The 13,081-nt window shown below is 63.9% G+C and overlaps 1 protein-coding gene across 2 annotated transcripts in view; it reads right to left on the bottom strand.

The window, feature by feature from the left end:
* HADHA (hydroxyacyl-CoA dehydrogenase trifunctional multienzyme complex subunit alpha) overlaps nucleotides 1–13,081 on the bottom strand; it is a 32,526-nt gene that overhangs the window by 17,390 nt on the left and 2,055 nt on the right. Inside the window, exons 1-10 of one of the 2 annotated variants that reach the window (XM_075915738.1) lie at nucleotides 12,942–12,999; nucleotides 8,832–8,873; nucleotides 8,672–8,742; nucleotides 7,907–8,040; nucleotides 6,772–6,910; nucleotides 4,131–4,250; nucleotides 3,956–4,058; nucleotides 3,398–3,520; nucleotides 2,713–2,831; nucleotides 2,063–2,119 (exon numbers count right to left, since the gene is read on the bottom strand). In XM_075915738.1, the coding sequence (XP_075771853.1) occupies nucleotides 2,063–2,119; nucleotides 2,713–2,831; nucleotides 3,398–3,520; nucleotides 3,956–4,058; nucleotides 4,131–4,250; nucleotides 6,772–6,910; nucleotides 7,907–8,040; nucleotides 8,672–8,742; nucleotides 8,832–8,873; nucleotides 12,942–12,984 (951 nt within the window). In that variant the 5' untranslated portion in view covers nucleotides 12,985–12,999. Of the gene's footprint in view, nucleotides 1–2,062; nucleotides 2,120–2,712; nucleotides 2,832–3,397; nucleotides 3,521–3,955; nucleotides 4,059–4,130; nucleotides 4,251–6,771; nucleotides 6,911–7,906; nucleotides 8,041–8,671; nucleotides 8,743–8,831; nucleotides 8,874–12,941; nucleotides 13,000–13,081 lie in introns of those variants that run through there. The other variant, XM_075915737.1, reaches the window with a different exon arrangement.

The following is a 13,081-nucleotide window of genomic DNA, read 5'->3' as shown; positions in this document are numbered from 1 at the left end:
GCCGGAGAGATTCCTACGCGGACAGGCCAGAGGTGCACACCCGAGCAGAGTACAGCCGCCCAGTGCAGCGCCGGAGGGATTTCTACGGGGACAGGCCAGAGCTGCACACCCGAGCGGAGTACAGCCGCCCAGCGCCCCGCCAGAGGGATTCCTATGCGGACATGCCAGAGCTGCACTGCCCCGCCGGAGGGATTCCTGTGACCCTCCCAGGACCGCAGAACCCTGGCACATCCCTGGAGGCCCATCCAGTCGTGGCCCCTCGTTCCCATGGGCTGCAGTGCTGTCTTGTCAATGGAGGGAGTGACGGGGAAGCCTGTTCTCTAGGGTGCTGAAGAGCAGGCGTGTCCTCCGGCCCTTGCCCACAGACTGCGTAGCCAGAGGGGCCACTGATCTAGCCTGCTCTCCAGCGGCACGCAGGCCCCAGCGCCTCCTGTCCCCATGCTGTGCCTGGTGGTTTCCCCTGGGCTGCGAACCAGGCTGCCTGCTGGCGCCACACCCGCCCGGCCTGGCTGGGGACTTGACCGCAGCCCGTCTCTGCTCCTGCCCGCGTTCCCTGCGCACTGCTCCCAGCTGGGACACCCGCCTGTGGCCCACAGTAGGGCCGGAACATCCCAGTTAAACGGTCAGTGTCACTGGCTAAACTGTTCAACGGGGCAGGTGGGCTAGAGCGGTCCCTCCGCGGAGTGAGCGGCAAGGCTGCCGCCCAGGCGCCGGTGACGTCCCTAGCTCACGTACTCAGCTGTGCAGTCCCCAAGCGGCTGCCTCGGCTACTCCCATGCCCAGCGGCTTTAGGAGCTGCTCTGCCACTGGGCGAGGGTACCGGCCCACTGCAGGGCAGGTGGAGGGGCCACCTTTCTGCCCCTCGGGTTCTAACTAGAAGCCCATCCGGGGAGCAGCACAAGGGTCCTGCTCTCAAAGGCTTACTGCACTGGAGCAGCTGCTCGCCCCGGCCGCCATGCGAGGCAGCGGGAGACGGGGGACTAGCGCCCCACGCTTGGGCCATCTATCAAAGCAAGAGGGAAGGAGGAAGGCAAGACAGGCCAGGCTGGGCACAGGGCACCGCTCCGGGCCCTGCGGGAGGCAGCGGAACACCTCCCCGGGGGCGAACAGCCAGCGAGCTGGACACGTCTTAGCACCGGGTGCTGCAGGAAGCTTCCTGGGGGAGGGTGCTGGGTCTCTGTGCCGCAGGGGCTAAGGCGGCTCCCTGCCTGTCCTGGCACCAGACAGCGCTGTGCCCCAGAAGTCCTAGGTGGAGGTGGGGAGGCGCCCAGGGCTCCGTGCACTGCCCCTGCCCCGAGCTCTAGCGCCGCACTCCCATTGGCTGGGACCCTGCTGCCGGCTGCTTCCAGGGCACAGCCTGGTCTGTGGTGCCAGGAGAGGCAGGAAGCTGCCTTAGCCCCCCTGCACCGCAGACTGGCAGCCCTCAGGGTAAGCCCGTCCTGCCCCGCCCACATGCAGCACCAGCCCCTAACTGGGGCATGCGAGAGCGCGTGCGGAGACCGCTGAGCTAGAGGCAGCAGGCTCCCGGCGTGCCCTGAGGGAAGGAGAGGGGAGCACGCCTGGGACCAGCCTCAGACTCTCCCTCTGGACCCTGAGCTCTGGGCAGAGGGGGCCTGCAGCTGGGCTAGGAGGCGGATGGGCCCCCCAGCTAGGCTGTGGGGGAGGGCATTGAGGAGCACTGGCTGGGGCAGCGGGTAGACGGGCTGGGGCAGGAAACCAACTGGCTTGTCCTCAGGGTTGCTGCAGACGCGCCCGTGGCAGGGCATCGGCGGGAAGGGGGCTGCGTGTGGCGTGACCGGACAAAGACGACGCGCAGAATGGAATTTTTGGCCCAGAACCTCGGGTTGGCGACGGACAGATACTGGACAAGGCAGCCCCCTGCCCTGGTGCGGTGCGGCAGGTCCTGCACCTCATCCCGCCTGCCCCGTCTCTGGCTGCCACCTCGGGAGGCAGCACTTGACTCCTGAGGGGGTCCCGCCCCCCCGCAGAACGCCTGGGGGGGCAGGGGACAACGGGCGCAGCCCCCGGCCCCGTCTGAGGCAGCGCTCCACGGCACCGTTACCTGGGATTCGGCGAGGTAGCCGGCTTCCAGCCCCTGCTCCAGGCCCGTCTTCACCACCTACAGGCAGAAGAGAAGCGGCAACGAGCCATTTCGGCTCTTCCAGGCCAGTTCCATTCCGGAGACGGACCTGGCGGGCGTCTGCCCCGGGGTTCCTAAAGGTAGGCTCCTGGCAAACCGCTCAACGGGCACTGCGCTCCCGCCGCTTCCACCCGTGCCCCGCGCACCGGGCACCACGCCGGGACACACCGAGTGCCAGTGGGCGGCTCCCGGAGGCTGAAGGCTCAGTTCACATGCACCTGAGTGACCCAGGAGCTTGCACTGAACAGGCATCAGGCACTCTGACCGCGTGCTTGGTGCTGCACACACTTGCCATCCGTGCGCCTCTCCAGGCAGAGGGGTGGGAACGGTGCAAGGGCCCCTCTTAGTGATCCCCCCACCGGGGTTCTGGTGCCCCCTGCTCCCGAACTCCACTGAAGCCGGGGCCACTCAGCGGCCAGGTCTGTGAGGAGTCACCGGCGACTCCTCACAGCAACGGACGGCTGTTTGCATTACCCCAGCCGCCCGGAGCGCAGTCAGGAACCCCGGCCCCGTTGGCACAAGCCACCCCTGCCCCAGCAGCTCCCGCGGATCAGCGCTCGCCTCGGGGCTACCTCGATGATTTTCAGGGGCGCAGGGTAGAGTCCTTTGGTCTGCTTCTGCACCCTGTTCTCCACTGTTTTGTAGACCTGCTGCCTCACGAAGGGGACAGACAGGGCGTAGTCTGTCAGCTCTGCAAGAGGACACGGCAACACTTCAGTGATCTGTCCATGCCACAGGCTGAATGCCACAGCTGGACTCACGTGCCGTGGAAGGAGGGGAGACCCCGTTACATACGCCTAGCGCAGCCTGAGCAGAGGGCCAGCCATTCAGCCAGCTGAACTTCGCCGGCCACGCCAGCGTATAAAACCCACACGCAGCCGAAGGCGTGGAAGGCAAGGGCAGGAACTCCAACGGCCGTCAGCGGAGCAGGCCTGAGGGATTTCGTGGCTGCCCCAACTCCACTAAGGACAGGGAAGTCACTACCCTGGGCGGGCGGGGGGCGGCTCTGAGCACTCCTGCAGAAATTCCACCTGCGCCCCTGGGTCCTAACTCCCCTGTCCCCCGCTGCTGCCATGGGCCGTCCACGCAGCACTCTGCTCCCACGGGGCTCCCAGGGTTACCAGAGCACGGCTGCTGCTCGCCCGGGCTGGCCCGCTTCCTTCCAGGGGGTCTCCTGAGGATTTGGACCTCAGCCCAGAGGGAGGAGGGAATTAGCCCGCTCAGATGCCGGTCGCTGCCTGAACCCCAGGCACTTACTCTGGACCAGCCCCTTCTCCCTTTTGGGGGACACGGTCTTATTGGCTAGTCCTCTGGCAAAGCCAACCGCCACCTCCTCCAGGTACTCAATTGTGCGTTCTTCCGGCGGCTTGAGGCCTGGCCCTGGGAACAGAGAGGACGGGTGAGCGGGGGGACAGCCTGCAGGGGTGGGAACGGCTCTCCCTGCAGAGGGGACCCGCCTCTGCTGATCTCCACAGCGCCACCAGCCCAGTCGAAGAAACCCGCCCCAGGGCTGGGTGAAGCGCTGGGGAGATTCGCTGCTGCAGCTGGGCTGGCCCCAGGGTTCTGGAGGCGTACGGCGGGGCAGAGAGCCGACTTCATTGGACTCTCAAGCTCTCCCAGCCTCTCCCTCAGGCTGCGGAAGGGCACCGGAGTGTCAGTGAACAGCTGTCCCACGGATAGCGTCTCCCTGTCCACCAACACCCCGCAGGGACAGCACCACCGGCTGCCTCCAACAGCGGCCAGACCAGGGGCCACACCCCAGCAGGCTGGGCCCCCACGGAGCTAGCAGCCAACTCGTCAACCCCGTCCTCTGACCTAGTGGATCAACCAGCTGGTCAACCAGCCCCATCCTCTTCGCTCTGTCGGCACGGATGTTCCTCCCGGTCAGCATCATGTCCAAGGCGGCCGGGAGTCCCACCTGCAAGGCAGAGGGGAGTCAGGCCAGAGACGGCGATGCGGAGGGAGAGGGCCGCTCCTCCCCTGCACTTACCATCTTGGGCAGTCTCTGAGTGCCCCCTGCGCCCGGCAGCAGCCCCAGCAGCACCTCGGGCGTGCCCAGGACGGTCCTCCTGTCCTTGGTCGCCACCCGGTACTGACAGGAGATGGCGACCTGGGAGAGGGACGAAAGCGGAGCCAATAGAGCTGCCTGCAGCTACTGTCGCATACCGCTGGGCCCCGCCCCCACTGGCGTTCCCGCGCCGGCACCGCCAGCCCCGGGCTCGCCCCGCCCCCACTGGCGTTCCCACGCCGGCGCCGCCAGCCCCGGGCTCGCCCCGCCCCCACTGGCGTTCCCGCGCCAGCGCCGCCAGCCCCGGAATCGCCCCGCCCCCACTGGCGTTCCCGCGCCGGCGCCGCCAGCCCCGGAATCGCCCCGCCCCCACTGGCGTTCCCGCGCCGGCGCCGCCAGCCCCGGGCTCGCCCCGCCCCCACTGGCGTTCCCGCGCCGGCGCCGCCAGCCCCGGGCTCGCCCCGCCCCCACTGGCGTTCCCGCGCCGGCGCCGCCAGCCCCGGGCTTGCCCGCCCCCACTGGCGTTCCCGCGCCGGCGCCGCCAGCCCCGGGCTCGCCCCGCCCCCACTGGCGTTCCCGCGCCGGCGCCGCCAGCCCCGGGCTCGCCCCGCCCCCACTGGCGTTCCCGCGCCGGCGCCGCCAGCCCCGGGCTCGCCCCGCCCCCACTGGCGTTCCCGCGCCGGCGCCGCCAGCCCCGGGCTCGCCCCGCCCCCACTGGCGTTCCCGCGCCGGCGCCGCCAGCCCCGGGCTCGCCCCGCCCCCACTGGCGTTCCCGCGCCGGCGCCGCCAGCCCCGGGCTCGCCCCGCCCCCACTGGCGTTCCCGCGCCGGCGCCGCCAGCCCCGGGCTCGCCCCGCCCCCACTGGCGTTCCCGCGCCGGCGCCGCCAGCCCCGGGCTCGCCCCGCCCCCACTGGCGTTCCCGCGCCGGCGCCGCCAGCCCCGGGCTCGCCCCGCCCCCACTGGCGTTCCCGCGCCGGCGCCGCCAGCCCCGGGCTCGCCCCGCCCCCACTGGCGTTCCCGCGCCGGCGCCGCCAGCCCCGGGCTCGCCCCGCCCCCACTGGCGTTCCCGCGCCGGCGCCGCCAGCCCCGGGCTCGCCCCGCCCCCACTGGCGTTCCCGCGCCGGCGCCGCCAGCCCCGGGCTCGCCCCGCCCCCACTGGCGTTCCCGCGCCGGCGCCGCCAGCCCCGGGCTCGCCCCGCCCCCACTGGCGTTCCCGCGCCGGCGCCGCCAGCCCCGGGCTCGCCCCGCCCCCACTGGCGTTCCCGCGCCGGCGCCGCCAGCCCCGTGCTCGCCCCGCCCCCACTGGCGTTCCCGCGCCGGCACCGCCAGCCCCGGGCTCGCCCCGCCCCCACTGGCGTTCCCGCACCGGCGCCGCCAGCCCGGGCTCGCCCCGCCCCCACTGGCGTTCCCACGCCGGCGCCGCCAGCCCCGGGCTCGCCCCGCCCCCACTGGCGTTCCCGCGCCGGCACCGCCAGCCCCGGGCTCGCCCCGCCCCCACTGGCGTTCCCGCGCCGGCGCCGCCAGCCCCGGGCTCGCCCCGCCCCCACTGGCGTTCCCACGCCGGCGCCGCCAGCCCCGGGCTCATCCGGACCAGGGTATGCCAGCATCACCTGCTCATCTCATGAAGTGCCGTCAGCGCAGGGGCTGAGCTACAGATTAACCCTGCGGCGCGGAAGAGGCCGTGGGCCCATGCTGCTCTCAGGCCCAGACTCGTCCCTAGATCGCTGCCAACCCCCCGGACACAAGCCAGGGACCGACCCAACCCCCCGATTTCACACCTAGCAAGCCCAACGCGATGCAAACGCCTTCCCTCCAGAGCGCCCGGCAGCTCCAGGCTAATCCTGTCCTGCCACCCTCTGGCGACCCTCTGTTGGGCCGGGGGCCTCTGACCCCAGAAAAGCCAGTGGGGCCGCACAGCAGCGAGAAGCAGAAGAAAAGCCCCAAACACCCCCCCCCCCACTGACACAGCCCGACTGAGAAGCAGAAAGACCATCCCCACATTCCCCTTCCTCACCAGAGCCAGGGGGCCCAGCCTAGCAGATTGGGCAGCGGGGGGGGGGGGGGGCACGCTGGAGCCCCAGCGTGGGCTCCCCAGTGCTGGGGGGAGCCCTGAGCCTTGGGGGTCGGATCCGGGCGAGCCGAGGTTCCTCACCCCAGTGCTAGAGCTACCCCTCCGGGGTGGGCAGCAGCACTGTGCCCAGGGGACATTACAAGGGCACTGGACACAGCGTGGGTACAATGACTCCAGGGGGATTCGCCAGAGACCCAGGCCACCCCCACAGGCCACGTCTCATCAGAGAAACACCACTGCAGCAGCACAGTGCTAAGGCATCAGGTCAGCGCCACAACAACTGGCATCTGTCAGGTCTCCTGCGGCTGCACCGGCCTCCCATCCAAACCCCAGCCCTGCCGGGATCCGACTGTCTCACAAGCGAAGCGGAAGGATGCCGATGCCAGAGACCTCAAGTGCAACAGCCCTGGCCATCTCCCTGCACAGAACTCTGCAGGGCTGCTGGCTGCCACGCGGCCTGAAATCCCCTTGGCATCCTCTTAGGAACGCAGCTGGCTGCTCCCAAGAGCCCAGAGACCTCGGCAGCCTCTGGCAGCACCTGCCCTGCGGTACCTCTAGTCCTCCTCCCAGGCAGGACCCGTTGATGGCAGCAACTATGGGCTTGGGGGATTTCTCAAGTCTCTCGAACATCTTCTGCCCGTCCTGAGAAAGCTGAGTCACCTCCTGGGGCGTCTTGCAGGACGCGATCATGCTGCAGCAGGGTAGAGAGGCTGATCAGAGGCGCAGGGCAGGTGGAGGAAGCGTCACTACCACGGGGAGCGCCGCAGGCTCTTGTCTGCCACCCCGCAGGATCCGCATTGCCCCCAGCCCTAGCGCCAAGCAGTGCCGGACGCCTGCGAGACGGGGGCTGGATCCCTGCCCGAGGACTGTGCGGGGCAGAGCGAGAGCTCTGCAAACACGGCCGCCGGGGCGACAGGGTGGAGAGCAGGGAGTGTGCACAGCAGCATTCTGGCCTCACTCAGCCATCAGCCCGGGAGCGTCACCTGGCCTGTCCTTCCGGACCCCAGGAAATAGGAGCCGTGGCTGCTGCCTCCTCCACAGCAGAACCGCTCGCCCCTCTCCCCTTGCCCAGCGGGGCAGAGCAGCACCGAGATCCCCCTTCACTCACGCTTCCCGCCCCCGCCGGCCACGCTGCCGCTTCCTCCAGACACGCGCAATACAAACCCCTCCCCCTTCCTCGCAAGCCGGGGCGTGCGGGCAGCGGGGCTGGCCTGTGGCCTGCAAGCACCCAGGCTCCCAAACGCCGCCTGACCAAAAGGCAGCAACCTGCCGGCGCAAGTAATGTGCGCGTCCGCTGCTACGCGAGCCTCCAGCGCTCAGCCGGGCAGGCGGCCTGGCTCCTGGAACCAGGCAGGAAGCTGGCTCCCCCGACTGCACCTCCGCATTCAGGGAAGTGCTGGCAATGGGGGAGAACGTAGGGGCGAGCAGGGACCTCTGCAACCAGCCAGTCTGACCTGCAGAGCACAGGCCTGGGAGCCTGGCTTAAACAGCTCCTGGACAGGGGACTCCCCCCTCCAAGCCATCGGCTCCAGGCCCCGCTGAGCTGCCGTTGCCGCTGCCCAGAGACACGGGGCCAGTTGGGGATCAGGCGGCTGCCTCACTACTGAGGAAGCAAGCTCACGTCACGGAGCCTTCTGCTCAAAAGCCAACACGGTGCCAGGCGCCGGCTGTGACTCCCAACACTCACTTGATATCAGCCCCAGCAATGAAGCAGCCTGGCTTGGCAGAGATGAGCACAGCGCTTTTGACAGCCTCGTTGGCCCAGATTTCGTTCATTATCTCTGTGAACTCGGACTGCAGCTGTTTGGACAGGGTGTTGACCTGCGGACAGCAAGCGCACACTGTGCACGCAGAGGGATGACAGGGCGCACCCCTTTCTGCTGCCCACGGGAAAGGACCGTACAAGAGCACAGCTGAGCGGCAGGAGGATTGGAAACATCCACCTCCTCCCTGTCAACCTGGCCCAGAGCAGGGAGACGCTCCACCTGCATGCGCTGGCTTCCTGCAGGGGAGAGGATGCCCAGCCTGGGAAGTCCTGGGGAGCAGGGGGGTCAGCGCTCTGCTACCGTCTGTGCCAGAGGAACACAGGGATTGCGATCCACCTAGACTAGGGGCCATTGCCAATGCTTCAAAGGGGAAACCTCCTAATGAGCTATGAGGAAGGGAATCAGCCAGTGGCTGGCTCCTCACTAGAGCAAGAGGGTGTCTGAGCCAATCACACCTTTGCGTGCTACGTGCCACAGCTCCTATGGCAGAGGGTTCCAGGGCTGATCGACCATCGACTCTACAGACATGTCCCTGGGGTGGGTTGAAATGCATTTCTCTGCTATTTCCTTCTCACGTGTCACGGCATGCCCCCTCGTCTAAACCATCTGCCCCTCCAGTCATGGCTGATGCCTGCTCTGGACTCGCTCCCTCACTGTCTAGCGGGCCCCGGGAACTAACACAATACCTTGGAATTTGGCGAGTTGAAGCGTACAACCGCGACGTCCCCTTTGACATCGTAGTTAACGTGAGTTCTAGCTGTAGACAAGAAGCAACGTGTCATCTCAGAGTCACATCCTTCCCGGCCGTGGGCAGGAAACGCCACAAGGCAGCGTCTTTACACTTACCCTGAAGAGAAGAAGAGGTGGCAACACTCCGGCAGGCATACCCTACAGAAGGGAGGTTGACAGGCGTTACGGGCGGCCACACTTCAGTTAATTACCTTCAACACAGCCGCCAAGCAAGACGCTGAGCTCCCCCGCCCTGGCCATAGATCAAAGAGTCAGCAGCTTGCACCAAGATTGTCAGGAAGAGCAGAGAACCCAGGCAGCCTGTGTGAGACAGCGCCATGACCCCAGGGCAGGAAGAGCAGAGAACCCAGGCAGCCTGTGAGAGACAGCGCCATGACCCCAGGGCAGGAAGAGCAGAGAACCCAGGCAGCCTGTGTGAGACAGCGCCATGACCCCAGGGCAGGAAGAGCAGAGAACCCAGGCAGCCTGTGTGAGACAGCGCCATGACCCCAGGGCAGGAAGAGCAGAGAACCCAGGCAGCCTGTGTGAGACAGCGCCATGACCCCAGGGCAGGAAGAGCAGAGAACCCAGGCAGCCTGTGAGAGACAGCGCCATGACCCCAGGGCAGGAAGAGCAGAGAACCCAGGCAGCCTGTGTGCGACAGCGCCATGACCCCAGGGCAGGAAGAGCAGAGAACCCAGGCAGCCTGTGTGCGACAGCGCCATGACCCCAGGGCAGGAAGAGCAGAGAACCCAGGCAGCCTGTGTGAGACAGCGCCATGACCCCAGGGCAGGAAGAGCAGAGAACCCAGGCAGCCTGTGAGAGACAGCGCCATGACCCCAGGGCAGGAAGAGCAGAGAACCCAGGCAGCCTGTGTGCGACAGCGCCATGACCCCAGGGCAGGAAGAGCAGAGAACCCAGGCAGCCTGTGTGCGACAGTGCCATGACCCCAGGGCAGGAAGAGCAGAGAACCCAGGCAGCCTGTGAGAGACAGCGCCATGACCCCAGGGCAGGTGACATTACAGCATCATCCACACCAGCACAGGAGGCCCACAGGGCATTTGCCCTTTGCTGTCAGCATCTGTCTGTCCATGTGCAGCAAGCTCCAGAGCCACCTCAGCCTTGTCCTGCCAGCTTGCTCCAGCCTGCTCAGCCCACAGACGGAGGCCTGCACTGCTTCCCAGCGGAGGGTCAGTCACATCTGCACGGAAGCCCTGGTTCTTCTCTCCGCTAGCATCGGCATCCCCACCCGTGGCAGCTGCACGTGCAGGCCGCCCGAGGAGGGGCTCCCGGTGGGGACGGCTTGGGAACCGGTGCTTTACAGGAGCGCGCTCTCTTCCAGGCTCTCGGAGGCCCCACAAACTGAACAAGCCAACAGGGACACTGAGGCTTTAACCTGCAGAGCCATTTTCCTGCCCAGCCGACGTGTGCCTCCTGTCATCGCTACTGTTACTCCAACGCCCCTCCCACTCCTGTTCTAGTGACCTTCACCATGGACAAAAGCCTCCCCCAATGCAATTCTGGGGGGCCAGCGGCTGCTCCCCCCATGCCTGTGGCAGCCTGAGTCAAAGCAGCGATGCATCCCCGGCGGGTATGTGGGCAGCACCAGCCATTAGATTACAAGTCCTACAATGATTTAGCGGGGGTGCCGACCCAGGAGGCAGGCCATGCCTAGCCCGAGACAACCCCTAGAGGGGAATGGCTCTCTAACCAGCGAGCAGGGTCAGTCAGGGATTCATCAGGCACCCCGCACTTCGCTTCCTTGGCAAAGCAGCACGTGTCCCCTACCCTCAGCCACGTCATCTTGGCTCAGAGCTGCGCCGTGCACTTTGCCCTACATTTCTGACTGATCTCTTCAGGCGAGGGAGAGACAGACCTTTGCCCTGCACTGCCACACGCCCAGGGACGCAAGCCAAGTCATCGGCTTTGGGAGAACGGACCACGTGTGTCGCAGTCCAGCTCCCTTCCGAGGCGGTGCGGGCAACGGACCCTCGGCAACTTCTTACACAGAAGTTCACCTCCTGGTCTCGCTGGCCAGGCCGGTATTTAAGAGGATTTTCGACCAACTTTGAGACCTGGATTACAAACCCCATGTGAAATCTTTGACAGCCCTACGAGTCTGGCCTCCAGAGGGCCTAGGCTTCCAACCACCAGGCCGCCAGCCAGCCACATGTGATGACCACAAAATACAGTGCTCGCATTGCCAGCACCCCCGCAACTGCTGCAGCAATTAAGTCTGGAGGCCAGGAATAAGGTGATCCAGCTTGTCCTTTGGAGTAAAACAGCACATCACAGTGCAGGAGATGAATAGCTGAGACTAAATTACAAGACCACCACTGGTAGCTTCCCCAACTCTGCCCGCCCCTGCAGTCACAGGCAGAGTATAGCGAAGTCTGGGGAGTGCGGCACAAGTCACTAACAGCTGTGCTTTTAGATGTAGAAAAAGGATTTGCATTTGCAGGGCTTGACAAACGGCGGCAAAACCTACTCGCCAGCCCTGCACTGTGCATGAGCAAGACCCGCATTGCGCATGTGCGCGCCGCCGGTGAATGCTGCGACTGGCTGAAATCTACTCGCCACAGGCGAGTAGATTCAGTGATTCGTCGAGCCCTGTGCATATGCCAACAATACTCCAGACTTCACCGAACAGGCCTACCTTCTGAAAGATACAGACTCTTATTTCATGAAGTTATGCAAGTAACTCATGGGCTACATTCACACACACACACCCCACCCCAAGTTCCATGGTCTAACAAGCTTTTTTTTCTTAAGTTCTCCTTAAAGACTTTCTGGGAAGTCCTATAAATCCTGGTCTCTACAACCACTTTCAAGAAAACAGATGAACCGTGCACAAAGCTAAAAAGGGTGCTAATAACCTGGGACAAAACGTGCTAACCCTCCCCCTTCCTTTGCCTGCACACAGGAGCGGCCTGAGGCCGACTGCAGCAGCTGGCGCCCTAGGCGGGGCGGCGCGATTGGCGCCCCGCCTATACAGCCGTCAATGGCCGTGATGTCATCATCGGACACCCGGGCCAGCGGCGCCCTAGGCAGCTGCCTAGCTCGCCTAGGCTCACGAGCTGCCCCTGCCTGCACACTATTTAGATTGCAACTCTGGGTCAGGGACCTTGTCACTGCTGTTCTCCCAAGACACTTAAACGTTTTGGCAGCCTAGAAATAAATATGCAAAAGGAGTGACATACTTTTGATGCACGTTATCCTGGAAAATTTGGCTTTATCAAGTTGCACAGGCCAGAGCAGGCTTGGAAAACAATAACCAGGCTCAAAACACAGCGACAATACAAAGTGGCTTAGAGGCAGTTTACAATAATAGCACTGCTACTTTCAGGAGCCAATCATGTACAACTAGCAGCATGAATTTCTACAAATGAAGATTACAGAAAAAACCCTCTCGTACTTTTTAAACAGAACACCAGCAGGCCGCCTTATGGTTTTCACCATTATACTGGAACTAAAAGACTTAAACGAGATTTACTGTTCATGACTTATGTTTTATAGGGCAATGAAAAGAGATTAGTCAGTTTCATTTCTGTTGATAGATTGTAGTAAATTCCACTTTTAAATAGATTTCCAACACTGCAGGGGAAAAGGGTTAAAAACTGTTTCAAGTCTTTAAAAAAGAATAATTAAATATTTACTCACTGGGTTTTGCAATAGCTTGTTTTTACAATAAACTAATTTTGGAAGGTAACTGATTACAGCCTCTGTGATACTTTGCACTTCTCTAGCGCTTTCCATTATTGGTTACCAAAAATGTGACAGACATTAATGAATTTAAGCATCACAAAGGGGGATGCACGAGTTACTGAAGACAAAATTTAATCAAAACTACTCCTGGTGAGAATGAATGCAGAGGAACACCCCCAGCTGGACTTAGGCACTTAGAGACCAGAAGAAATACTCACTCACTTGTAAAATGATCAACAGGAACTATGTGGCGCTATTATTTTGCAGAACAGAACTGGATGTTTATAGATGGGAGATGGAGGCAGGGAAGTTGCCCACCTTGAAAACCACTAGGCAGAAAGCACTATAAGGGCAAAGTATTATTAGGCCAGTGTTTAGCTCACAGAACTTTCGCTGAGGGGAGCGGCTCCCAATGTTGGCTGGTGTGCCGAGGGAGGACACTCCCCCACACCATGACACAGCTGCCCCATTTTCTCCACTCTTGGTCTCTTTCTGTGCTCCTCTCCCTGCTCCCTGACTCACCAGGAGACTGCATGCTGCTTGAGGTGGGAACAGCAGCATCCATAGGTGGCTCCGTAGTGCCAGGGCTCGTGATCTGGAACTAAGCTGAACATCAAGGGAGCAGAAAAGAAATGCTTGGGATGGCCCATGTTTCCTCCCTA

The sequence above is a fragment of the Pelodiscus sinensis genome, unplaced genomic scaffold, assembly GCF_049634645.1.
Source record: "Pelodiscus sinensis isolate JC-2024 unplaced genomic scaffold, ASM4963464v1 ctg89, whole genome shotgun sequence".
Classification (NCBI taxonomy): Eukaryota; Metazoa; Chordata; order Testudines; family Trionychidae; genus Pelodiscus; species Pelodiscus sinensis.
This window is presented reverse-complemented; position numbering and strand designations above follow the sequence as displayed.